This window comes from Bicyclus anynana, chromosome 21 (assembly GCF_947172395.1).
Source record: "Bicyclus anynana chromosome 21, ilBicAnyn1.1, whole genome shotgun sequence".
In the NCBI taxonomy this organism is placed as follows: domain Eukaryota; kingdom Metazoa; phylum Arthropoda; class Insecta; order Lepidoptera; family Nymphalidae; genus Bicyclus; species Bicyclus anynana.
This window is the reverse complement of record NC_069103.1, coordinates 8,298,001-8,325,686: the sequence shown is the minus strand read 5'-3', so window position 1 is coordinate 8,325,686 and position 27,686 is coordinate 8,298,001. Positions and strand designations below refer to the sequence as shown.

Genomic DNA, 27,686 nt, shown 5'->3' with positions numbered 1-27,686 from the left:
TGTCGAGTTACGAAACCATCGTTATGCACTACTTATAAATATTTTAGATGTGAAGGTAGTTTGTTTGTTTGTTCAGCTCCAAAATCATTTTTAATTGAATAGGTAAATTAATATCATATAACAAGTAGGTACAATGTGTCCCACCATTTCTTGCATGCAAAAAATAAAATATAATCACAAACAACCTTGTCAAGTACATTAACATTACAATAACTTTTAACAATTACGACAATGTTAAGTTTATATTAGCTAAAAACATTCTTTATAAAGAAAAAATAATTAATGAAGTTAATATAAAATTTACCTTATAAACATGTAATAATCACGGCAAAAGATTTTATAAATTGCTTTAGTGGTTGTTGACGTAACGCTGGAGGTAGTTTGTTATGAAGTTAATGCCCATGGCGTAACTATTTTTTAAGGTAAAACCCCGTATTGGGTATACGAATAATACCAGTCTGTCCTTATACAGGAAGAAAATTTTTTTAGTGCGGATATTTTTATATTTTGTACATAAACAAAATTTAATGATCACGTATTTTTTCTTTTTTTTTTTAATTTAAAAATAACAAAATTATCGTTAGCTAAAGTTATTTACTTTTGATCAGAATTTTAGGGTCACCCTATTGTGCGTTTATTTTATTTTCGTTTGATACCTAAAGGACGTCACCAGATCACTTTTAAGCTGAATATATCTTGTTTAGTAATAATATGTACATTATTTTGTTATTTTAGAGACATAAATAAAAAAAAAAATTACATTAAATGTATCGAATTGTTTGTAGATTTATATTCTATTAATGATACAGAACCACGAAAAAAAATATCCGCACTAAAGACCGAATCACCCTGTATATAAGTTTTTGCATTTATACCTATCACATACATTTATAAAGAGGTCACTATGTTTCTTCACCATATGTAAATTGAAGATTTACTTACACCGGGAGTGGCAGAATGCATAACTTTGCTATTAGTGGCTGGCAAAAATGTCAGTCGGTGGAATTTTCCCACAAAATCAAAATATACTGAAGCACTGATGTGATATAACCATAAGCTCTGAAACTGGTAAACCAGTCTTCCGTAGTCTTTTCAAAACATAAACCCTTTATTTACCCTTCGAATTTTATAGAAAAGAACAGACTTTTGTCCTCCCGGCCTTTAAAGTAAGTCTGTCACTCCTCCTTAATCTGGGTATTATATACAGTTACTTTTTTCAATCTGACTAGTAACTGCTTCCAGGGACTAACCCATTCATACAATCAAACATACATACATACTAAATCTTCTGCTTTGTATTACTATAGATAGATCATCATATTTTTCAGACCCGTTGTCTGGCGTACAGAAGTATAAGGTTGATAAGGAGATAAGAATATCCTTAAACAAAATAACTCTTCGCTTAGAGTAGAGAAAACGATCAGCGGACAATAACTAGTTCCTAAGTTGAAACCATGAAACACACAAAAGTTAACTGTGTTTGTTCATCCATGATACCGGATGACAATTGTTTCAGTGTGAAACTACAAGTCTTTGGAAATTGGATTACAGTAATGCCTTAAGTCAAATACCGTTCACTTGTCTTGTTATAACTAATCCTATTGGGTGACGGGCATAAATAATACTCGTTCATAAAGATTTATATTTCCAAGAAAACCAAAATATTTTCTGCTGTCTTCATTACTTAGACTAATTAAAAACTCTTATATAGTATCAAATAATTGTGTATTTACCGTCTGTCATATTATAATTTAAAAGACAAAAAAAGGAGTAAGGTTTATAAAAACTACTACGTGACAAGTAAGTGGCAAGACAAACTGGCAAGATTGTGATCCTGAATCACAGTAAACTTCATAATACTGGTCTGTAAAACTCGTTTAGAAATGAAAAAACGGTACCGTTGTTTGGTCTCGTGACTGGAAAACTCATGGCTGGCTGGCTGAACTGGGATACGTGTGGGTAGTCGCGATCACTTTTATTTGACACAGACTTGCTAGTTGATATTGACGCCTATTCCTCGTATTGGGTGATAAATTCGTGTACACAGTCACGTAAACTCTATTTAGCCAATAGGGTATAGAATTAAGCATTTTTTTCTTTATTGCTCACAAATTCAATAGCAAAGATACCTCGAGCCACATTGAACTTTCACTTATCCCGTGTCGCTAAATGCTGATCAAAAAATTAGTATTGCAATCAGAGAAACTATCGTCAAATTAAAAAAAATAAAAATGAACTAATACATATTTTTGCTTTTCTGCAATTTACAAAGTTTACATGAAAATGACACCTTATTTTGCATTAAATATGTAGTTTGTTATTCTTGGAACTTTTCATTTGATACTTGCACATTCTTGTTCCGGTTAAGTCATTACGAAATCGATTTCAAAGCCTTAGTTCATTTATAATATTAGATACATATAGGTTATTTCCTTAACTACTCAGTACATTTTACTGGAGGAAATCATCGAAATAACCGTAGGTAATAAATTACATTTAAATATAAAACTCTGACTCATTAGCAGCAAGAACTAGCAACTTGTAGTGTATTCCTTAATGAAACTACATTCTCACTACAAGATTTGCTGCAAGCAATACAGGTGATGTAACTCGAGATTGTTGAACGTTGTTAAAGTCACGTAGTATGTTCTGAGCAGGACCAAAATGGGGGTGGAGCTACGGGTCAATGAACGGACCCGCGGCCCTAATGGCATAATGATTCGCAGTTCGCGAAGTGAATCTTATATTATGCAACTGTCTGAATTGTAGAGGAAAGAACTTGTTGCAAACGAAATTTAAACTCTATTAGAGTGGTTACATATAACTCTTCCCAAAACTAGCTTATCTTCAAATCACTATCAAATTCCGTATAAATAAGATGGATTTCCCTTCCGGATCGGCGGTATTTCGTGCCAAATACGATTTGAGCACCATTCAATATTGAAAAATACTAATAACCTTGTTAAGGCACAAGACATTTTCTAGACAAGCTCAATTCGACTTACTTCCTCGTCACCTGACCTTATGTTTGTTTTCAAATTATTGTAGACAAGTGAAAGGGTATCCCTGCATGAAATAGCGATATTTTTCGGAAATTTACCCCAACATTTCGTCATGTCTCGACCAGTTACAAGCGCTTTCATCATACTTAGCAGTGACGCACCGCGCATGTCTATGGTCTTGAAGGACCATCAGTTACTGTGCCGTACCTCTCAGTGTAAACAGGAGTGTCATAAATCAAAATTTAGTGCCATATCCTATCGGTATTGTGTTGATTTAAAATAATTGAAAACTGCGTTGCATGTGAAAGTGCGTTTAGGAAGGGATTAATCTAAATACTAGTTTATTTTAAAACATTTTAAGGAAAGGTATATATGTTTCTTCTAAAGATTTAAAAACTTTTAGCAGCGTAGCAACTAATTCTGGGAAACGGTTAGCTTTAAATAAAAAAATATAAATCGTAATTTTTGGAGCGTTATCGAAACAATTTTAATTTAATCTAAGTAATATAATGAACTTCATCATTACGTTATCCTTAAATTTTTTGATCTATTTAGGCATTGTTGATGGAATTATAAACCAAATTATATTCAAATATGCTATGGTTTTAATTTCATAATTCAAAAAAATCTTAACGTATGTAGCAAAAATCTCTGTTTTAGCCATATCGAAATAATTCATTATTTTTGGCTCCGTACCTAGTCACAAATCAAGCTCACAAGGTCTAAATTTGTTTCCAGTCAGTGTGAGTACATCAGGGTCCATTAGCGCAACGGATCGCATTTCGCGGCTGAATTGTGGAACAAGGCGACCCCAACAATATCGTATGACCCAGTCTATACTTGATGGATTGATAAAAGATGGATTGCTACCAGTGGTTCTATTTTATCTTTGAATAATACTGAAGCTTCTATGTGCTTTTAAGCATAAGTATGATGTTTAACGTTTATTTTATCTGTCAATTTGTAAGACTTTATTTTTGTTAAGGTATTATTTGATGATTGATTAAAAATGGTTGGTTCTATTTTTTGTTTCAATAATAGTTAAGCTTTTCCGTACTATACAATATGAGTATGATGATTCATGTTTATTTTGTCAGTCAATTTCGGTTTCGTAAGACTTTTTTGGTTAGATTCCAGTGTCGGTATGACCTAGTCTATACTAGTTAGGGTTACTAAAACGGATGATCTAATTAATGTAATCTTTATGAGTGAATTATGTGTGTGTATTTTTTTCAGTATGTCTGTTAGTGTTTATTTTGTCAGTCATCGATTAGTGTTGCAAGATGATTCACTTTATATTTAGATAAGATATTATATTCAAGACTAGGTATATACTTGTTGGTTTATATAGTAAAATATGTGTTGTTACCAGTCATGCAATTTTAACTTTGAATATCATTGAATAGCCATTCAAGTTTACCCATTCAATTACCCATTTAAATATTCGAGTTCTATCTTTTGCTAGAACTGTTCGTTTGGTTGGAAGTGTGAAGTATTGGAGAATTGGGTCTTTTTTGATGCTTGAACACTTGAAGCTTCTTTGCATGTTCGTTAATATTTATTTTGTAATAAGATGTTAGGTTTAAACATAATCCAGTTTACAACATTTATTAGCATCACTGTTATTATGTATTTTAAATACAACATAATTTGCATAACAATTGTTATTATCATCTCATGTATTATAATATAATGTATATTGCGTGTGAATTTATTCTGATTCTATATTAATTTCTAATTGTCTATGTCGTTTATTTTTCCAATAAGTATGAAAATATTATTTAGGTACTTATGTGACACCCGCGGTTTTATTCGCGTAGTTTATAGTTTATTTACAACAATTCTTAATTTAACGCGTAGCTATATCTTTAAACAAGAATTAAATCAACTCGATTTTATTAGTTCACTGTAACATTAGATATTTTTATCTGGCCACAATACAAACTGATGACTTATTTTTAAAGACGTACTGGAAAGTTTTCTTCTATTTTAAATTTTTGCTCTCATACTGCTAATTTTACTCGTTCATCGACCCTTTCAGGATTCACCGGTCCCAAAATAGCTTACTTTCTGCATCAATTACATAAGTAATATGTTGGTAATATAAATAGGTCTGTTGCTAAGTATATAATTACTATCGGAGTTAGCTTACTCATCACTTATCGAGGTCGTTGCGGTAAATAGTTGCAACGCTTATCGGCCTACTACAATAACAATCCCCGCCATAAACACCATGTGACTATCACTCGTCGGTAAAATGATTTCGGCCTAACCTGTCCGTGATCGCTATTAGCATCAGATCACCGGTGGATCGCGAACTCTGTTATCTACCCGCGTGGCTACCGAATGAACGAAGCGGCAACCCTCGAAAATTTATCATCGGGTTACGTTGTCGGAGTGTGCAGCGTGTTTAGTTTGGTCGCGTCACGAGTCTCTCGAATGCGCCGTCGTCGCCGGCACTCGGCGAGCGTATCACTCGCGCCACGGACTTCACGCCAAGCGTACACCCCATGCCACCCTGCCGAGTGCCGGCCCTCCGAAACACTCGATCTCGATCAGCTGTTCGCTCCGTAACCTCCGCACGCACGTCTCTCGCATAAACTTTGTCCAACTGCGGGACTTCTTTTCGCACAATGGTAAGCATCAGCGGAATACGTTTGTGACAGTGCTAGTGATACCGTGAATGTGTCGTAATAGTGCTAATAGAAACACAATTAAAGTAGGGCGGTATTTAGTTAAACTTCGCACGTATAAATACAGTGTAGCAATTCAAAATAATGTTCATAGGCGTCGCTAATATTTGTTTGCTCGTATAGGTACGAGCGGTGACTGCATTATTTATTTTCCTCGATTTATCATGTCGGAGTGTAAAATTTGCAAGTTGATGTTCGATCATAATGCATACGTACGTACTTATTGTAATCGTAGATTGTTTGTATTTGCAATACGACAATAGAATTCTAATATCGCGTAACGTTTTTGCTGGTATCAGTGTGTGTGATATTTTATTTCTTATTCTTTGTACCTTCTAGTTATAATACGAGTTACATCGGTGCAGTTGGCTTGTGTACTGATACTGAGTTAGTGTTGTCTTGTTTTTGAGATGTGCTAATATTAGCGGCCTGCGTCCCCCGCTGTCCTCAGGCCGCCGTTACATAACCGCGCCACAGGCCCGGCCTTGACTCCCGCGCCGTTCGCACAGCCACGCCGCTGGCAGACCGATACTTCATCTCTCTAATCATTTATATTGAATTCAATCTGTGGGAAAGAGGCTCTGATCTCATGCATAAACATGAGACATTTAAAATGCTAAATTGGTTGTAGTTATACGTGATGGGTACTAGATAAAAATTAATATTCGTAGATTTAAAACAAATCAGTTTTAAATATGATTTAAAATTATTAATGCTCCTACTGTAATCAAATGCCAAACAAAAAATTGCTTACATTTGTAGATTTAAAACAAATCAGTATTAAATTCGATACGTAATTACAAAAAAAAATTAAAAATTGCTTATATTTGTAAATTTGAAACAAATCATTAATATATTCGATACGAAATTACAAATGCTCTTACTATATTCAAATACCAAATAAAAAATACTATACTTGTAGATTTGAAACAAATCAGTACAATTAATTTCGATATAAAATTATATTATACTCAAATATCAAATAAAAAAAAATGTTAATAACTATTCATAGATTAATATATTGTTACAAATCCATATAATTAGATTCAAAATTATGAGTGCTCTTACCGTCGTCAAATACCAATTAAAAAATTGCTTTTGATTACCGAGAATATTGAAAGTCAACAAACTTGTCTTTGGCATGTTGACCATACAAAAAATATCAGAAAAAAAGTCGTTCTACATTTAAGACGTACCTAATTAAACAGCTTCTCCGTATTCAACGACATCATTTTAAATCGCGATCAAAAATCTGTCTAAATAAAAAGTAGGTAGTACATACTTTTTAACTTTAACTTTAACTTTAACTATTGCTTATATTACTATCTATTATTTCTTGTCTGCTTGAAATATGGGACTATTTTGATTATCATCTGTTGAAAGAACAACAGGTTACTCGCAATCGTTACTTATATTTGTATTATTAATGATTTAAATCAATTCAGCTTTCTAAATTCATATACTCATGTAGCACATGCTGAGTGGCGACCATTTTGGTATATTTAATATCTTGTAATTTTAGTTGCCTTTTTTTAATATATGTTTTCTTTTTTTTTTGAGTCTTCTATGTATTGTCTGTGTGTGTCCAATAAACCAATTTTCTTTTCTTTTTTTCAAACTACAAACAAATGTCTATCAATTTTGCCTTTCTTAATACATTTCTGCGATTCTTCAACGATGTAATGGTGTATGTTATCAGTGCGACCTTGATTTGATGCGTAAATACTCGTATTTATCGTAATATCGTCTGTTGTGCCACGAGCGCTTTGATAGTCTAGCGATGTGGCCCATTCGCACGTTTTTACCGGTAAAATAAGTCTTTTGATAAATATCTGCGATTACCACAATCTATTTTCATTATCGTCATACCTACAATTTCGAGTTTGAGTTTCAAACTTAATTGATTGGCTTTAAATTTATTGTGCTACATTCAATAAGGAACTTCTTTTTTGTTTATTGTAATTTGTGAAAGTTTATCTAGTAAGGCCTTGTAACATACCGATATTTTTTGATTGTCCTATTGTATTTTACAACTTTAAATTATATTAATTTCTTTGTTTTATTAATTTTCTTAATAATATCTTAAGCGAGTTAAAGAAATTAAAAATATTGGGCCGATAAGAATTATGCTTTGCATAAATCTTTGTTAAAATCACTTACACCTCCTTTATATGGTAAACAAATAAGTACGAGTAATTGGGTGTAAAAAATGTCCTAAATAAAAGCCGTAATGTATTACTTACAAACTTTAAAGAAACAAAATACCTATTACTAATATTATATTTCCATAGTATTCTTGAAGCTGAAATATTAAAAGAACGTAAATTACAAACTTTTAATGTAACATAGCGTCTTGTAACAAATTTTGACATAATGACATGACGTCAAACGGATGCCCTCGACCGTGTAGATATAATTGTTGAATTGCGATGCCCGTTCAGTGGTATCACGGCCAAGGTCAGGGGCAGAACAGCTGCTTTGATCTTACTCAACTCTTTCGAGAACTGTTATTTGTTTTGGTAAATCTTTAACTTACGAGTTCCTTTAGTATTGAAATCTATTTCAATTTAAGTTTCTTTATTATTTTTTGTAGTGTCTTCGAATACAATCTTATACATATTGATGTACAGAACAATTTGAAAGTCTGTTTGTAATAGTAGTTCTTTTTTACGAGGCAAAGGCAGACGAAGTGGCATTTCTCTATAGGCTTGTTAGACAGGACGTCGGATAACAATCTAGCCGGCAATCGATACGGGATACACCGCGTGGTAGTCTGCGCGCGCACCAAGTTTCACTACCATCCTGGTGAATGGCCGCTTCAAAGGAATTATGGAGGATGTGGGCAGGGGGTGAGAGGCAAGGTCGTTAACAAGGTCGGACTTACTACCATCTGTACATCTCCCTCGAACTTTCGATCCTCCTATTCAACTATACCCCTCTAACGGATTCACTTTCGAAATACGGTGTAGATGCAACGACCAAAACACACCCTCTTACGATTTATGTCTGGCTCAGGATGAATCGGCTTTTGGCAACGTTTGCTATGTTACGTCATGGCAATTACTTAATAACTGGCAATATGTGTACACTTCCGTATTGAACTTTTTTGATGCGCTTTTAGAAGCTGTATGTAAGCCATATCTTTGTCCAAATCCAAATAATGTTTTAGTCGGTTAAATATCTAATAATATAAGTTTAATATTGGCTGCAGAATCAACTTATAATGTTTATGTAGCAGAGTTATAAAATGAAGGAAATAATTCCGTTATTAAGTTATAATTAATCGATTGAGTTCATGAAAACTTGAACCCTAGTTTGCTGTCAACAACATTAGTTTATCTTTAGATTTGTAGTTTTGACGTTTTGCAATTGTATTGACGCCATTGACGCAAATATACCCCTGAGGGACCATCCGCGGGTTATCGTCGTGGCTTGACTTTTATTAATTAATCCCGTACTTTGTTATATGCACTTAACTATGTGGAGCAGCATTGCTATCGATTCGTTGTATTTATGTTTATTCAAATTAATACTGGCAGTGTGACAGAGTACACGTTACCGTTTGTTACATCAATTTTGCTTATTGAAATGCAACGAGTTTTAAATTGTTCTTTTATTTTATAACTCTTCTTGATTAAAATATAACTGGTGGTTTCTAGTCGCATCTATATTTCATATACGTGTGTTTCTATTAGAACAGCTTAGGAGCGATATACGTGAGAATGTAATTTTTCCCCTGCCGTCTACTAATCGAAATTTATAGCTATCATTTATCTTATTTACTACGTTTACTTCAACTTTCGATAGCTGTATTTTATATATTTGGTTGGTATGTATTTAATTTTAAGAAAAATAATACTCTTTAAGTCAATTAATTAATGTGCTTTTTAAAAATACAAATCTTAGAAAGGAGGGATTTAATTGACTATTATTTTCTAGGCCTTGAGTTATTGTATGCTTATTAGTCGGGTCTTTACATAACTTACAGCGGCAATTATAGTTAGTCAAGACTTGTGTTTTTCTATTAGCATATGCATCTTTGCACATACAATTAACACTATTGCAACTATGTCACATGACACATCACATATTATTCAAGACTGCAACGGTGGACCATGTGTTCGTTTGTGTTTTGACCGATTACCATGTTCTTGTTTGTTTGGTTACAGCGGTATCGAGTACAAAGATGAGGTGTTTGCTGCACACCAGGTGCAGCACGCAGATCTGAAGCCGGTAGTGGCAAAGATAGCGCCAGCACCCGCCATTCCACAAATCTGTGTAGCCTCTGACGCACCAAACGGCGCCATCGTGGGCATAGTAGTCCCAGAGGAGGAACGCCCCATACCTGTTACAGAGCAAATATTTGTGCCCAGAGAGAAAGAGATGAACAAAGGATTTCTCACGTTTTCTGGCAACGACGGACTTACAAGTGAGTGGCACTTGAACAGCAAAAGCTTAGGTATCCGTAGCTTGTTTTGTACTGTTAAATTAGTGTGACTAGAATTTACCTTCAACTTGTTATTTTTTCAGTGCTTAAGGAAGAGCCGGATGATCTGACACATTTAGCGCCAACGGCTGGTGACACTTGTATTCCCCTGGAGAACAGTCCTTTTGAGTTGTTTGACGATTTTATGTTAAACGACAACTACTGTAGCTTACTTGGCGATGATCTGGCTAATGGATCTCCTGTAGACTCTTTGATTGCCGACTCTTTACTGTCATCGCCTGACCCACAGGTTTGTTTCTTTAATTTGTGTTCTTTCAATAACGCATACTGTTAAAATTGTCTGCAGCTATTATCAATATATTGATTGTTTTAGGAAACCGAATCATCGTGCGAACAGTCTTCACTGTTAACGGAACTTTCGTTGGATGCGTTCGACAGTAACCGATCAGATAATGACATCGACGATGGAAATTCACCGTTCATCCCTACCACCGATCAGCTTCCATTACTGGAACCGGCGGTTATGTGGGGGGTGCTTCCGGACAGTGTCAGCCAAGCGAAGCCGCAGCCGTCGGAAGTGCAAACTTCGTCACCAGCACTGCAGCGTCTTCTGGCAGCAACCCCTACGGGTCCACCTCCGCAAGACCTTATAACAAATATTTATTCAGATCCAAGTAAGTGTCTACTAATAGAGAATGTTGACTACTAAATTTTAATAAAGATATTTTTAATAATTATGATCACTTTTTAGGTCTCATGCCGAGCAGAAGTATATCTTCATGGGACACAGGCGTAAAGAGACTGATGAAGCAGGAAGAGGAGCCCACTGCGAAGCGTGTGAAGCGTAGTCCCTCCCCAGCAGTGCCGGCTGCCAGTACGCAGTCCTCGAGCGTCCTCATGAACCTCCTGGTGAGCGGATGTGACGTGGACGCCGGCTACATCTGCATGGTGCAGTGCCGGCCCCGTCAAAAAGCGAAAGCCTAATGCCGTGGACTGTTTTATGTGATAACTGTGATATTGCACGTCCAGTGATCGGTCTATACGTCGTAGTGATTAAACGGTGCCATCCCTACATGTTCTGGATCGAATACGAATTTTATATTACCAGTGCCGTCAATATTTGTGATATTACTACCGTTTGTACTACCATTTTCCGATAACAAAATGATTTATTTGAAAATAATAATATTCCTATGACAATAAATACCGATGCAGATAAGTTTGATGAGGCAATGCAATTGTCGGATTAAAAAAGTAGGTTGTCGACGGTAGATGAACACTCGTTCCGCCATATTTATAAATGTGGATTAAGATTTAAACCTTAATTTTCTTCAAAGTAAAAGAACTAAATAATAGTAATTTGGTCTACTTTACTTTGAAGAAAATTGAGGTTTAAATCTTAGTCGTATGTTTCTAAATATGACCGGTTTAAATTAGGTTATGTTCTGCGACAGAATTCAGACTTGATGTTTTGTTTGTAGGTGTGTTAGTGTGTGTCTCGCATTACACATACTAAGCAATTGTTTTAGTTGTATTCTAGTGCTAAGTTCCAACGTGCGCATATCGATGTGGTTATGAACTATTAAACTATTTCTAGGCGTAGTTGTTAAGTTGTACGCGATGATTTTGCCGCGCACTCCGGTCTTATGTTTCTATAATTATGTTAGATTCGTAGAGTTTACTATTTTCTATGATCGTCGCTATTTATTCGTTGTAGTGTTAAGTTTTAGTAAGTTCTCTTTGTTATTTCTTTATTACGTTGAAATAGATAAGACTGCTGACGGTTTAGAGATTCTAGTACCGGTCGTTGTGTAAATTTATTCAGAGTTTATATTAGAGAAAGAGGATAGTTTTAGGCAGTCTGTAGACACGGTATTCTAGTTATTTAAAATTTACTGTTGTCACTGCCATACCGAACAAAGTACAATCTAGTAAACGAAATATAGCTGTTGTGTTGTTGATAGTTTTGTTCGCCGTGTACAATGTACATAGTAGATGTGTATTTGACATTCGTAGCGTTTAAACTGTTTAGTATTCTTTTGTGCTAGTGTTGCATCGATTTTTTTTACTTTGTAGTTAAGAAATATTTAAGCAGCTACGGAATACTCGAATGAAATATCAGGCGGAGTTTATGCTGTAACATTTTTGTCGGTTGCTCGATCGTGTTTACAACGTACACTGTCTGCTGTGTCAACAGTTTATGTGATATCGTACTTGTCATTTTCAAAAGTTGTTCAGTGAGAGACTAATATTTTGAGAAACTATTTTTTGGATTTTTGGGGATCGATCCTAAAAGCTATAACAATTTTATAGTACAGCAAACATCGTGGCCAATTCATATTTGGAATAATACATGTTCAAGAATTATACAGCATAACCCGCTGACGTGCTTTGTAATAGTTGTCATAGACAATTTTTAAATAAATATACAAAATATTAAGATAATATAACTAAGAGTCTTAAAAATATTATATAATATGTATGTAGAAATATCATCGTTGTTATTCAAATTTATATTCTTCTTTGAGTCGGCGACGTATTTTTCCTGGACGAATTAACCTTAACACAAAATATGAACAAAATTTACGATATTAAAAGAAATGAGAATCGGCGAAAATGGTGCACATTGATTTTATTTACCCCTTCCCTCACCTTCCCTGAATCCCAATGAAGTATTTCGCTTTAACCAAGAACAAATAAAGTTTTTCAATGCCAACGTGTTGATTTTTATGACGATTCAATGAGAGTAAATAGGTATTTTAGTATGGTCTACCATAGACTGTGGCTACGTTCCACTAAGCGACCAGAGGGCCTAGTGGCAGTTTGATACTGTTACTATCGCGTTAACGTAAACGAATTTCTAAGGAATTGAAACAGCGCCATCTAGTGGTACTACTGCACAACTTTTTCAATTCCATATATTAATTCCATAATTCGCGTTTACGTCAACGCGATAGTAACAGTATGAAAATATTGAAAACTCCCACTAGGCACACAGAACGTCTGAATTAGTACTGCAGCATCCACAAAAACTGTCCATAGGCGTGATCATTAGAATTGCTTAGTGGAACGTGCTCTTATCATCAAGTAGGTAAATCAAGCCTTAGCTTCCATAATAAAAGGACCATAATTTTTTTTTAAAGAATATTTGCCATATCTTTTAAATATGGCCAATATTCGGGAATAATCGGGAAAGGCTGTATGTAGTAAAGGAGTAGGGACGACAATAGACCAACGGGGCGGGATCGAACTATCACCCCTTGGTGTTTTATATATAAAAAATAATAGTTTTATATTTCTAATCATTGAAGAGAATATTAATCTAATGCAAATACATGCCAATTGTTAGTCAATAGCCTTTAAAAAAATTGTTTTATAAAATGCATTTTCCTTAGAATAAAATATCTCGGTAATATTAAATCAGCTACTAAGGTTACAAATACCTAAGCCTTACTAGAATTAAAATGAAAAAAAAAAAACATCTGATTGCTGTTTTTAATTGCGAAGAGATGTTGCATAGGTAAAACTACTACTATACCTATACTATACTAAAAACATTGTTGAATTCCGGATTCCTTAGTAGTTCCGTAATGTTAGTATAGTAGGTATAATAAAATTGATGACAATACATAAGTGATAGTCTTTAGTCAGCGTGCGAGTCAAGTTTTCCTCATAATAAAGTTCATAAGAAAGAAAGAAAGAAGAAGAAAGAAAAAAAGCTTTATTAGTGAATTATGCCACACAACACAATTTGTTCTTGAACAATATCCTGCGATGTGTGGCACAACCCAGTAAACGGATCCAACTCAGCATAATGCTGCATACTCTTTAAATAAAAAGAGCATGCAGCGCTGGTTTTCAGTTGGAACCGTTGACCAGATGCCGCCACAAACACAGCACACAACAACCTTATTAACTAAAATAAACAATAATAATAACTTAAACTTAAAATAGTACATTACAATTAACTAAAATAAAAAGGGAAAAACAATAAAATACCATACTAAAAAATAACAACGTGAGAAGAAAAAATATTAAAAATAAAATTATATCATATATACAAAGGTATTTACAAATTTATGCAATTCTTATACAGTTATTTACCTATAAGAAAGAAAACTCCGCCACATGATGTTGGAATTCAATCTGCTTTTCAAGTAGAAATCTCTTTAGCAGTTTTTTAAATGCGAATTTAAAAAACTTAGAGGGGGAATGTGTAATAAGTGGTTGAATACGTAAATTGTATGCTTAGATAATATTTACACATATCGATAACTACATGATTATCATACTATATTTAAATGATTAAGGTCTATTCAGACATTGTGATCATTACTTCGGTCAGGGACGGAGAAAATCTGCTTACTAAAATTATACAATACCAAGTATTAACGCATTCGAACTGTTATTTTTGTATTTATACTTTTCAGTGTTATTAGGCAATTATATCTATACTCTATACTAATATATAAAGCTGAAGAGTATGTTTGTTTCATTGAACGCGCTAATCTCAGGAAGTACTGGTCCGATTTGAAGAATTCTTTCAGTGTTAGATAGCCCATTTATCGAGGAAGGCTATATATTATCCACGTACTCCTACGGGAACGAGAACTACGCGGGTGAAACCGCGCGGCGTCAGCTATATAATATCACAACAAACTTTAGTAGGTTTAGCATCATTGGCGTATCTAGGACTTTCCTTGGGCGGGCCTGGACCCTGACATCAAGTCTATTATTAGTATCATTCCATATCGGGTGCCCAAAATCCGAAGGTGGGCACAGGGCCATTCTAGCCCATACAATCCCCCCCCCCACCGTATATGCCTCCTGCATAGATGTACGTAAACAAGTGACAGAGAATGATTGTAGTATGTACCTGTGACGATCAGCTTGAGGCATATTATATTATTACTAGCGGACTCGCTCAAGCTTCGCTTTGACTTATTAATTTATTTATTTGCACTTCTTCCCTATCCCTACCTTACACTACCATACTCCTACCCCTACCCCTACCCTACCCCTACCCTACCCCTACCCTACCGCTACCCTACCCCTACCCTATCCCTATACCATACCCCTACCCTACCACTACCCTATCCTAGGATTTAGGGGTTTGAAAAATAGATGTTGGCCGATTCTCAGACCTACTGAATATGCACAAAAAATTTCATCAAAATCGGTCGAGCCGTTTCGGAGGAGTTCAAGTTCGAACACCGCGACACGAGAATTTTATATATTAGAATATGTGTTAGGCCTCATGTGCCTGTAACTTTACCGGTAATACCCTTCAGACCGCGACACAGTAATGCTGTTTGGAGGTAAAAATAAAGATGGTGGTAGTACCTCTTCAGACGAGCGCTGTCATATAAAGCTTTACTAGTACTGGTCTTTAGTTAAAAGCATCAACTCAATTCTAAACCTAACCCCTATCACGTATCTGAATAGACCTTTACACAGATAAAATCTTAATAGGTATCTATTTTTATCCTATCATTATTAATTTTATACTAATTAAAAATATGCTTTCGTAGTAAACCTTTACTTGGCCAATTAACCTGTATACTAAGGTCAAGCTAACTATACTTGACCGTATTTGACAGGTTATCAGTTATAATGCACGTATCAGATGCCATTTTTGAACTCTGCAATCGATTGAAGATAAGCCAACTTAAAAGGTTTCGATAAATTTCCACTGAAGGTCAAGGTATTTTAACAGCAAGTGTCTTTCAGATAGCATGGGTACGGTGACAGTCGCCTGTATGATGTTCTTATTACGTACTATTATCGTGAATCGCTGCAAACTTTCAAGAGTGTGAAATGAACTGTCACCCGCACCATCCTACATGAAACGAACTGTTGGTATGTTTTTAACCGTCTGCAATAATTGAGGTTCTGAATTCGACCCGTATGTATGGAATGTCTAATTGTATGTCTGTAAACTACGCATAAATTACTGATCCGATTTGGATAGAACTTAAAAAATGGACAATTTACAGTGAAGGTTAAGTAGGTACATATATTAATCAAAGGGCTTTTTACCATAGGGCACATTACCGTTGAGCTATTGAGGTTTCTAATCTACAAATTACTAGCTGACGCCGCGTGGTTCCCGTTATAATCCAGTAATACGGGGATATTATATACGTCTATAACCTTCCTCGATAAATGGGCTATCTAACACTGAAAGAATTTTTCAAATCGGACCAGTAGTTCCTGAGATTAGCGCGTTCAACCAAACAAACAAACAAACTCTTTAGCTTAATAATATTAGTATAGATGTGGTTTTATTCTAAAAACTAAGAATCGATTCGTTCTTTTCCTTTAAAACGATCTAAGGTGAGATAAGAAAAAACGTGGTAAAGAGATACCTTTGCCTTTATTAGAGCACGTAAAAAGTCAGGTCTAGTTTCCCTTATCTATTTAATTGCACACAAAGTAAATGCTATGGTTGTATAAGAATATTCAGACGTCTACAGAACGATACATATCTTTGAGAGGTCAACGACTTACAAAACATTAATTAAGAAACTAACCGAGATAAAGTTTGTAGGTAAGTTTACACGCAAATGGCACCCAAGTGGGTGTCAAAACTTGCGACAGTTTGTAATTGAATAGTACAAAAACTACTACTTCTGTTTTATACTAGCTGACGCCGCACGATATCACCCGCGTGGTTCCCGTTCCCGTGGAATACGTGGATTAAGTATAACCTATAGCCTTCCTCGATAAATGGGCTACTTTACACAGAAATAATTTTTCAAATCAGCCCAGTAGTTCCTGAGATTAGAGCGTAAAACAAATAAATTCTTCAGCTTTATAATATAAAGTATAGCTGATGCCACAAATAAAAAACAAAGGGTAGGTCAAAGGCTTACTACCACTGCCTCTCTCCCTAAACCACTTCTACCCCAGACTCCTACTGAGAACTTCTTGAAAGATAAACTTAAACTTTCTTTTTGTTGGCTTTACTAGGAAATCGAACTTTGGACTTCATGATCAATAGTTGAGAAAGCTAACATTGATTAGCGCAATAAGTAAAATTACTTACTTTTAAATTATATCATGAGACTCATAATACCTCGTTATCAAGACATGACAATCACATAAAAATCAATTTATCTATTAATAATCTGTGAGTAGTGCTAGCTAGCCACTCACTATCCAATAAGTTTACGTGCCTGCAGCGTTAACGGCAGGACACCCATAAAACTGATCGTGTATTGGTCGCGATGTGTATGACATCATGCATATTGGATGGTGAGTGGCTAGCTAGCATTAGTTACTAAGCATCGTAGTCATTTTGCCGAATATGGTTACGACCTTTCTGAGTAATAACGATGCTAAATAATTCACCAACAGATTGTGGATAGATACTGTAGCTTAGGATCCTGATATAGTCAATAAAATTCGGTACTTATGAGAGTTTGTCGGAGTAACTTATATAGGTAAAAACTGTAACTGTTACTAATGATCATGATTTTTTTTAGTATAATGTAGACCAGCATAAAGATATCCCACTTCTGGGCTTTATCTCTTCGCATATAGAAGTGAATAAAGCAATAACTTGTCAAGTAATTAAAATTGAAAGAGTAGTTTTTTTTTATTCTTTACAAGTTAGCCCTTGACTACAATCTCACCTGATGGTAAGTGATGATGCAATCTAAGATGGAAGCCGGCTAACTTGTTAGGAGGAGGATGAAAATCCACACTCCTTTCGGTTTCTACACCTTCATCGTTGTTACCGGGACGCTAAACCGTTTGGCGGTACGTCTTTGCCGGTAGGGTGGTAACTAGCCACGGCCAAAGCCTCCCACCAGCCAGACCTGGACCTGACCCAGCCGGTAATCGAACCCAGGTCCTCCGTCTTGTAAATCCACATACCACTGCGCCACAGAGGCCGTCAAAAAAAGTAGTATTCTGGCGAATGTCCTGCCACAAATTATTTGAGTTCAGCGATTTATTTTATAAAAAATCTAATTTTTGCTTTTGCTTTTTTTTATCATAAAGCCAAAACTAGATTTTTAATGTAAATCAATAGTACCTATCTACATTATAGGGATGCTACGCTCAGGGACTTGGGTGTCATTTGCATGAACTTAGACACTTGATATTTGATAGTTTCTTGATTATTATTCTGTAAGTTGTTGACCTCTCTTAAACTTCTGCAGCAGTACTGAAATAATGTTGTCGTCTAAGATTTTATACCTTTTAAAACTTGATATCCTATACGATTTCGAACTATTTAGTAAACGCATCATGTAAGACAACTTACCAGGTAATAAATTAAATAGGAATGCCAAATTAGCGAAATATATTAAAGGAACTAACTACTTAGAGAAATATCATGTATCAATATTTTTAATAAATTGGATACGGCGGTAAAGATTGTTGTTTCAGTTTACTTTTCAACACGTTTTCGTTGATTGAATTAGGTATGTAAGTTAATCCAAAATAACCAACATCGCCGCGGTCAGTCGAGCTTCAAGGTTAAAGCAAATACTTCATTATCCTTAAAGTGTCTTCGTACACATCTTCCGTATCAATGTGCATCGCTCGCCTTTTTTCAAATATACATTATGTAATGAACAATACATACAAAATCACCAACATTTTACTTTGTGTTTTACAGGACAAAGAACAGCAAGCGAAGAAACAGAACCGTCAGCAACTGCGCAACAACAACAACTATCAAACATTCGCCAACATCAACAACAAGAACATCCCGATCCCTGTCATCAACATCATACAATCGACGCCGAACAACATGATGCGTGCCAATACACCAATACCTAGCGGCAATATTATACGCACAGTAATAAGCCCTATGTCTCCACTCAGTTTAAATATAGGAAGTCCAATGTATTCAATACCGCCGAGCCCCAAGACACCGTCTTACAGTCCCGCATTGAGTCCGGCGCAAAAGGATCGCGTGTTAAGCCCCTATTCCACTCCCCAATCCTTGTCACCAGCTGGCAGTTACCAAATGTACAGCCCGGGTAGACTTCTCTCACCATCCGGAGTCATGCAAGGCTATGATCCATACCTCAATAACAAGATGCAGTCGAGTCCCAGCTTCCCAATGCAGGCGACGGAGATGATCCTCGACTCAAACATACCGCTGACTTCCACTGACTTCTGGGGTGATTCGGAAATGCTGCAAGACACAAGCGACTTGCTCACAGCATTTGATGATGTTAAATTAGGCTAAGCATTTCGAATGGGTGTACGATTGAAGAGTGATTTCTCGTTTCCGTTGGGTGATTGTGGGAGGATTTGAATACTGTATTAGTATTTCCGATGAAATTCTCGCATCTTAATATGTTAGGAATTCATAGAACTCTATTTTATTCACAACTTCGCACAAACATTCCAATATGAGTGGCAAGTGGTTAAGCCTAAGGTCTTTCCTTTATAAACTTTAGACGCATTATTTAATTTCACGGAATACATAATTTTCATTCATTTGAGCACAAATTCTACTAAATTTAATACCTTTTACCTAACTCAAAGGAAGATTGAATATATTATTATGTATTTTATTGGCAAGGCTTTCCATAGTGGACTTTCTTAAGGTTCTTCTTCTGTTAACTAGCACGAAGTGCTAACAAAAACAATTAAAACTCAACCAACAAAAAGTCCTAGCTGACTTCGCCATGTGCCACTACGTGGAAAAAGATTTCAAGCGTTTCTGTTCAAAAGGAATCACTCGAACGAATGCAGGGTCAAAAATTAAACAATCCAAAAGGATTCCACGCTCTGTCCTCATAGTTACCTTTGAAAGCCAACGTATTTTATGATCGCAGCGCAATCGACCTTTATTATTTTTTTAATAACATAGATCTGCTTCCACATATTGTATCTTTATATATAAGTAGTCAACTGAACGTAAGACGCGAATAGTCCTTATTGCCAGCATACAAAAAAAAAAATTGACACAATGGCAAATGTCAAAAAAGTTACAAAATATGGAGCTAGTTAGTGCTAATTCGGTTACACACAAAACCTTCTTGTAATAGATCTAAAACTATTGTCTTTATTTTCCCTGAAGATATCAGTATATTGTTTTATATATTTGTCAATTTAGGTTAGGTTTGTGTATAACCGAGTCATGCGATTGTTAACTTTTTTTGATGAATTTTATAGAATCTAGATATCTTATTAGTGTAAGTAAAACTCACGCCACACCGCGATTAAGCCTTATTTTAGTAACTATCGGACCGTAAGCTAAGCTAAATCGTAAAGACGAATAGTTGACGGAATGATGCTGATAGCCGCACCCAATCTGCGCTGAAAAACTCGCCTGTAGCTTGTCAAGCGGCAGTAAGCTAAGCTTTGTCGCTCTGTCGTCCTTGTCCATCAATATGGACAGATCTGAGACGTGTCTGTGTTATGCTACCCAACTCATTGGCAACCATGCGTCCTATCCGAACACACGTACGTATCGCCAAGCGATTTAGCGTTCCGGCACGATGTCTTGTAGTAATCGAAAGGGGTGTGGATTTTTATCCTCTTCCTAACAAGTAAGCCCGCTTCTATCTTAGATTGCATCATCAATTATCCATCAGTTGAGATTGTAGTCGAGGGCTAAAACTAATTTAGCTTAGATCGCAGTGTGGCTTGCGTTTAAGCATATAAATCGATTTTTGGTGTGGAATCCTCGGTGATAAATTGATGTGACTTAGCGTGAAAAATGTCTTAAGAGTATACAAGTATGTTATATATTATACATATTATTTTGTATATTAATAATGTAGGTATGGGTGTAACTTAAGTGTAAGTGACTTTACAATCACGGTTAAATATCTTTTTTGGCCGGATAGAGATGTTGATTATTTATAACTAATCTCGAAAGTGAATGCAATTTTGATAAAATTATTATTAAAAGGGCATAAGCGTTTAAATTTTTTGCAGGGGTACGTTTGGGTGAGTTCTATCACTTAATTGTGTAATAGATGTTTATTCAAATAAGTTAACTTAATAATAAACATAAGACGTCATAATTTTCGGAAATATTTGAACGCTTAGAACTTTAACCGATTTTAATTTAGTTATCACACCCCATTATTTCACAGAAAAGGAAAACTAAATAAGTCACTTCCATATTAGTTACAATTTATATATTTTCACCAACATTTTTTTATTATTGCAGTACTTCCTGAATTTTGGCTTTAAGAATTATAATTGTAAAACTAAAATATACACACAAATGTTTGAAGAAAAATATAAAATATTAGTTTTTATTATTATTATTAAAAATGTTATTATAATTTAAATTTAATATGTTAAGAATTTGACTATTTTAGTATACGATATCAAATGCAAATGTTTATTTTATTGTATTATGATCAAAATTTATTATACTCAGCTAGAAGTAAGGAACTAATTATGCAACTTTTGCTTGGCCAAATTAATGATCTATAATAGAGGGTAGATGTGAGGAAAATCATCTCTGTACGAAAAAGTGTCCGTTAAAATGTGTTAAATTAAAAAGATAAAATGGATGAGTGTTTAGAATGTGATCTGAAATTGACCATGTCCTTTAATTACAGTTCTACCCTTTCTTAATTAAATGTCGATCTCAAAATACTTACACTTAATTTACATTTCCTAAATTCGTACTTCGTGATACTAATTCTGGTTGAATTTTGAATTATATAATCTTACAAGCAGATGCTTTTTTTAGCAAAATAACCTCACGAGATGGGTTTCTTTACCTCTAACCTCCAAAGAATCATATTCAGTTGTCTAATGACAAAAAAAAAATATTTGACTATTCTAATAAGTATAGTATTCTATTTTCGTTTGAAAGAGCGTTAGCATAGCAGCTTAGAGTCCGTATCTACGGTTACCTATTTGGTAAACGGGTTCTAATGTCACTCTAAAAATATATCAATGTGTTCGTCTGTTCTGTGTGCCTAGTGGGAGTTTTCAATATTTTCATACTGTTACTATCACGTTGACGTTTTCGCAAATTTTATATGGAACTAGCGGATGCCCGCGTCTTCGTCCGCGTGAAACTCGATGTAAACTTTCAACTACCCCTACCCTACCCCTACCCTACCCATACCCTACTCCTACCCTACCCCTACTCTACCCCTACCCTACCCTACCCCTACCCTACCTACCCTACCCCTACCCCGTTTTCTAATTATTATTAATATGAACTTTATACAATAACAATAAAGCTCAAATTGACTACGTTTTAGTTAAAAAACATTTGTATGGGAAAAAGAAAAGGGCTATTTTTATGGTTTTTCCGGCAATTATTCGAATTTTGCTCGCTGTAAAAACTATCCTAGAACTTCAACGAACAATTTAAAAAAAAAATTGACCAAATTGGTCCAGGCGTTTATGAGTTATGCGCTTACCAACGCATTTTGCGATTCATTTTTATATTATAGATTGAAACAGTTGTGCAGTAGTGCCACTAGATGGCGCTGTTTCAATTCCTTAGAAATTCGCGTTTACGTTACGTGACGGTAACAGTATCAAACCACTAGGCCCTCTGATGTTCTTTTAGTTTACAAACACGCATGTGCTGACATTCAAAATCAAACCGTCTTCCTGAAATAGAATAACTATAACTATGCGTGAGTTCTCGGTAGTATAAGGGCCTACGCCAATTGACGGCACGACACTGCAACGTGTTCTCATGTAACGAACATAAATAAAATTATAAATTTATAGTAGGAATGACAAAAAATTGAAATTTCACTGAGGAACTTTGAGGATTTTTTTTTTTGAGTTTACTCTTTAAAAATCGATTTTTCATATGTAGCCCCCAGTATGAAAAAAATGTGGGCAGTTAAATTCGATGAACGAATGTCAGCGTTACTTTTTTTGTGCGCAACTTAGTCTGCGCACCTTCCACCGTAGACATTAGAAAGACGATCTGAAAGAGTAAACTCCATTTGTGCGTCGGAGCTGACACACACTTTATTTTTTGTATTATTCATCAATGAAAAAAGGTTTACCGTGCTGTGCCGCCAGTGTACGTCGGGCTTTATATGGTATTATCAAAATCGTCTCTTGTGGGGTTAATATACAGAGGTACCTTAACTCGAATAAATGTACCTTATATTTATTTCAGTTTATCTCCATGAAGAATGAAACTGATGAGAAACTAAAGGTGTTATTCTGTAAGGCAAAGATGTAAAAGATGCAGTTTTTACCTGACCAAAAATTTGACAGTGCTTAGAATCCACAAACTATTAATTTTTTTGTTGGCATGTTTCTTAAATTAATAGAAAAAAATACTGTAACAGCGTATCGTATTTTATTAAATGTGTGGTTTGGTCCAGTATATTTTTTTTACATTTTTTTCGAAAAATACATAAACTCGTACAATTGAGAATAGTAAAATAACTCATCTGCCCTAAATATGAAGGTTTATATTAAACTAACATAAAGAACTTTCATTTGTACAAACACTAAATTTGAATTTTTACCTGGCACCACCTCACATTTATCTATGAATGTAAGATGTTATTTTCAGAGCGATGACTCTTCTTTCGTCATAGACACACACAAGCATATGTATATGTATGTGTTGAGTTGCCAGCAAAAAAAAGAAATATGACGCTATAAAATCGTTTATGTCATGTACACAATCAAGTACAATGTATGTTTACTCGTCACACAAGAATGACACGAACGTCATTATATGCAATTGTTTTTTTTAATTATTATTAAAATCTCGATAGTTTATGTACGTAACTACACGTATAAATTAGTTTTTATTAATACATAATATTAGTTGGATTTAATTAGATATATCTATTAATTAACATTGTAGGTACACTTGTTTTCCTTGAAAATTCATTCAATTTTTTGACATTTTAAGAAAGTAAAATAAGTAGGTAAAGTGCAATTAGTAGAATGTGGTGACAACGTTCTACGAACATCACTTATTGAACAACCTGGCGAGTTTTGTTAAAAAAAATGAAATTCATTCGTGTACCCAAATAGTGCCAGGAGCTCCAATATACATTTCCCGAACTTGGCTGACATACTTTTAAGTATCGGTATGGAACAAGAGTACTATAGTTAAAAGTTTTTTTTTTTTAACTAGAAAAATGCGTTAAATAAGTTGATATAAAGTCCAAGTATCGCGAAAATGCATTATAATTAAGTAACATGTTTTTAAGTATAAGTAATATAATTATTATTTTAGTATTTGTTTTAAAATAAAAATCATACTGCCACTCTCCTTTCCCTTTACTTTATATTACTTATTTGAAAGTTAAAAATGTTTGTGTCTTGAATGAAAGCCGCTGTGCCATAGATTACGTCTATCTTCTCAACAATTTTAAAAAAATCTTGTAAATTTACTAATATTGAGAATATATTAAGTATTTTTATTTCTATTCGGACAAAAATGTGTGTTGTAAATACAATATAAATCAAATTCTTTTATATATTTTGAGATTAAATTTCTGTCTATACCTAATTGTTGTTTTATTTTTTTTGTCTAACCAGTGGCGGATTTAGCAGGCTACGTAGGTGGCGGGAGCCTAGGGCGTCAGATTTCCTGGGGCAGCAAAAATTGGCATAAAAAGTTAGCCTTACAAAACTTAAGACTTTTTGATGAAGAAGGTTTTCTTGAAAATTTTAATATTTCACATCTACTGTACATACTAAACAGTACAATTTTATAGTCTTACTATGGTAACTATCGAATTTTAGAGGTCGTCGTCGAAGATGGCAAAATTAAACATCCATCAGGCGGCAAAAACTGAACTGTCCTAACTGAAATAAGGCATAGTTCTACAACCTTATAATATCATATTAATTTTAAATGTAATTGTACAATTTAGTATTACATAGGTAGAGTTTGACTATAAGAGATTGAAACCGCCCGCCAAATAAAAAAAAATCGGAGTAAATTCTCAAAATTGTAGTGCAAATACTGGAATAACTGAGTTTAATACTTATAATATAGGTAGTATTATGTATTCACAAACAAAAAATTATTTAAACAAAGTATGAAAACGCATGTTTATTTATTTTTGTTTATATGTTGTTTACTCTCTCACTTAAAACTCTTTATCAAAAAATGACTGTAAAGTTCGGGTGGAGCCTGAAGGCGCCATCTATCAACATTTTCTTAAAGCAACAGTACACTAAAATTATTGATGACAAAATAAGATGGCGTTTTAAAAAGAATTAATATTTAAAGAAGATAAGGAAAATGAATAAGGTTTGTATTTTAGCTAGGATTTTGTATGAAGAACTTATAAATGTATTTCGTTTGAATTTTGAGTATTGTCCATAATTTCAAGAGAGGTAAGATGGTCTAAGGAGGTAAGTAAATTCGTAAGAAACAAATTGTTTTTCCCACTTGTCTAAAAGTTTTCCCTCTAAAAATAATAACATATGACCATAGACGGAGACATTCAAAGGCAGACATTGACAAGAAGTTCAACTGTCATTGCTGACATTTGACAAAAAATGTCAGTTTGTAAACGAATTTATGTGGTGCAGTGGACTGTGGAGCCGTTAGCGTAAAATAATTTATACAATCCCAATATTATGTGCTCATTAGTGTAATTGCAATAAATTATAACTAAATAATCTATTTGCTGTGATGAGATTAAAGTGCTACATTTGTCTGTAAGTGGTCATATTTCTGCACATTCATGGCTTCCACACCAAAACAATCGGATGGCAAATTGCCATCCAACAACAACGGTTCCGGTGGAAAGCGGAAAAAGTCTCGCGGCAGCCGTGGGTCCTACTTATCGAAGTGGCTCGACAGAACTATGAGCCACATACAAGAAACAACACCCAGTTCGGAAATGTACGACTCGTTTGTCGGACCTACGGTCAGGGATACGATATGGCCGGGTTCACAATTTTCTCCGGGATACGATAGTTACAAATACAATATTTATGGTTCGGAGCCACTATCGTTGCCATCTCTGCCTACATACTACAATCCTATGATGCCACTGCCACCTTACTCCGACTATCGCGTTATACAGAATGAAAATAAGGGGGTGCAGGTACAAAGACCGCGACCTCGACGTCGGAGCGAGAATAAAGCCGAAGAGGTGTCCAGTACGCCCGCAGACGCCACACCTACGAGTCAAAACAATTATTTGCAGCCAAAGAACTTTACAGACAGTCAGGACTTCACTAGCCTCCCGCCGATAGTCACGTCTATGGCTGACACCAACTCCAACAGTGATACGCAAAATGATAAAGACGATGCTAGCCAAGCTCGGAGATTCAGTGACCCCTGTGTCGGAGGCCTACCAGATGTAGCTCAGCCTGCTAATGGTGATATTGAGTCTGGTTCTGAATCTGGTTCAGGGTTGTCTGGGAGTCAGGTGGGCGGTCGTTTGCTGGCTTGCTTGTTAGATCAAATATCTGCACTCAAAATGGCTAATGACAGACTGAATAAGGATTTACAGGAGATGAGAGGTAAGTTGAATATTCATTTCCTTAATAATTATAAAAAATTTTAATCTTTAGCCTTTAACTATAAGTATTTGTTTGATTATCACTTTGCCCAAAGGCCTCCAATGTTTTCCCTCAGTTCCTGATCCCTGGCAGATATTGATTAGTTGCTCTTCTAGTTACTTTACTCCATTACAATTTATTTGCTTACAAAATTAGCTGGTGATGGTTTTTACATCAGATTGAGTTAGAAACTTACTGTCCAGAAGTCATGGTATTAAGTTCTGGGATTACTCCTTTACTTCCTTTTGCCTGAAGTGATTTGTTTTTTTTTATAAACAAAATTTGTATTTTGAAACAGTAAACTTGTTCCTAACAAGTTTAGTGTTTAGCAGGAGTAATATAGAGCACAAATTGAAGAGTTCTTTGAAAGTAACCTTCAAGTGTCCGTTCACACAGACCAGCTCAAAGAGTAGAACAGATTTTTATAGCATTTAAAACAGACTGTTGGAATGCTCTTTCCTGCATGCATAGTGACAACTCCGATTCCATAATCTGCCATATGCTGACAATTGCTATTAAACTAATGGTATGTAGTCCTAGTGGAGTACCCACTATGCTTTTAGAGCTTCCATCTGCTTCTGAGCATATCCTCTTTAACAGTTCTCTTCTAGCCGGTCTATATGAATCAGTTTGATCGGCTTGGTGAGCAAAATTTACATTTATTATTATTATAGTCTAATCAAAAACGACAGCTCTCAGCCGTTACCTGAATTCACTGCAGATCTTCAATCTGGTGCATGAGTACCTAAATTCAAGCAATAAACAAAGCTAGTAAGCTAGTGTATCTATACTAATATTATTAATCTGAAGAGCTACTGCTGAACTAATCTCAGGAACTACTGGTCTGATTTGAAAGATTCTTTCAGTGTTAGATAGCCCATTTATTGAGGAAGGCTATAGGCTATATATTATCCCTGTATTTCTACGTAATAAAACTGAAATTAAACTAGTCCAAAACTGATATTATTATTTTTTACTGATATTATTATTTAGTTAACAACACACATTTGGACATTGTAATGGTTCACACATCAAATATGAATCCAGCAATGTATAAAAATGGTCTTTAAAAAAATTGTG

General features: G+C 34.9%; 2 protein-coding genes across 4 annotated transcripts in view; both read left to right on the top strand.

The window, feature by feature from the left end:
* LOC112058365 (hypoxia-inducible factor 1-alpha) overlaps window positions 1-24,591 on the top strand; it is a 135,901-nt gene extending 111,310 nt beyond the window's left edge. For both annotated transcript variants that reach the window (XM_052888141.1, XM_052888140.1), the window contains exons 8-12: window positions 9,865-10,124; window positions 10,226-10,431; window positions 10,516-10,816; window positions 10,894-11,051; window positions 18,772-24,591. In XM_052888141.1, coding sequence (XP_052744101.1) covers window positions 9,865-10,124; window positions 10,226-10,431; window positions 10,516-10,816; window positions 10,894-11,051; window positions 18,772-19,350 — 1,504 coding nt within the window. In that variant the 3' untranslated portion in view covers window positions 19,351-24,591. The remainder of the gene's footprint in view (window positions 1-9,864; window positions 10,125-10,225; window positions 10,432-10,515; window positions 10,817-10,893; window positions 11,052-18,771) is intronic.
* A 989-nt stretch (window positions 24,592-25,580) lies between these two features.
* LOC112058364 (uncharacterized) overlaps window positions 25,581-27,686 on the top strand; it is a 41,727-nt gene continuing 39,621 nt past the window's right edge. Inside the window, exon 1 of one of the 2 annotated variants that reach the window (XM_052888146.1) lies at window positions 25,581-26,567. In XM_052888146.1, the coding sequence (XP_052744106.1) occupies window positions 25,781-26,567 (787 nt within the window). In that variant the 5' untranslated portion in view covers window positions 25,581-25,780. The remainder of the gene's footprint in view (window positions 26,568-27,686) is intronic. The other variant, XM_024099135.2, reaches the window with a different exon arrangement.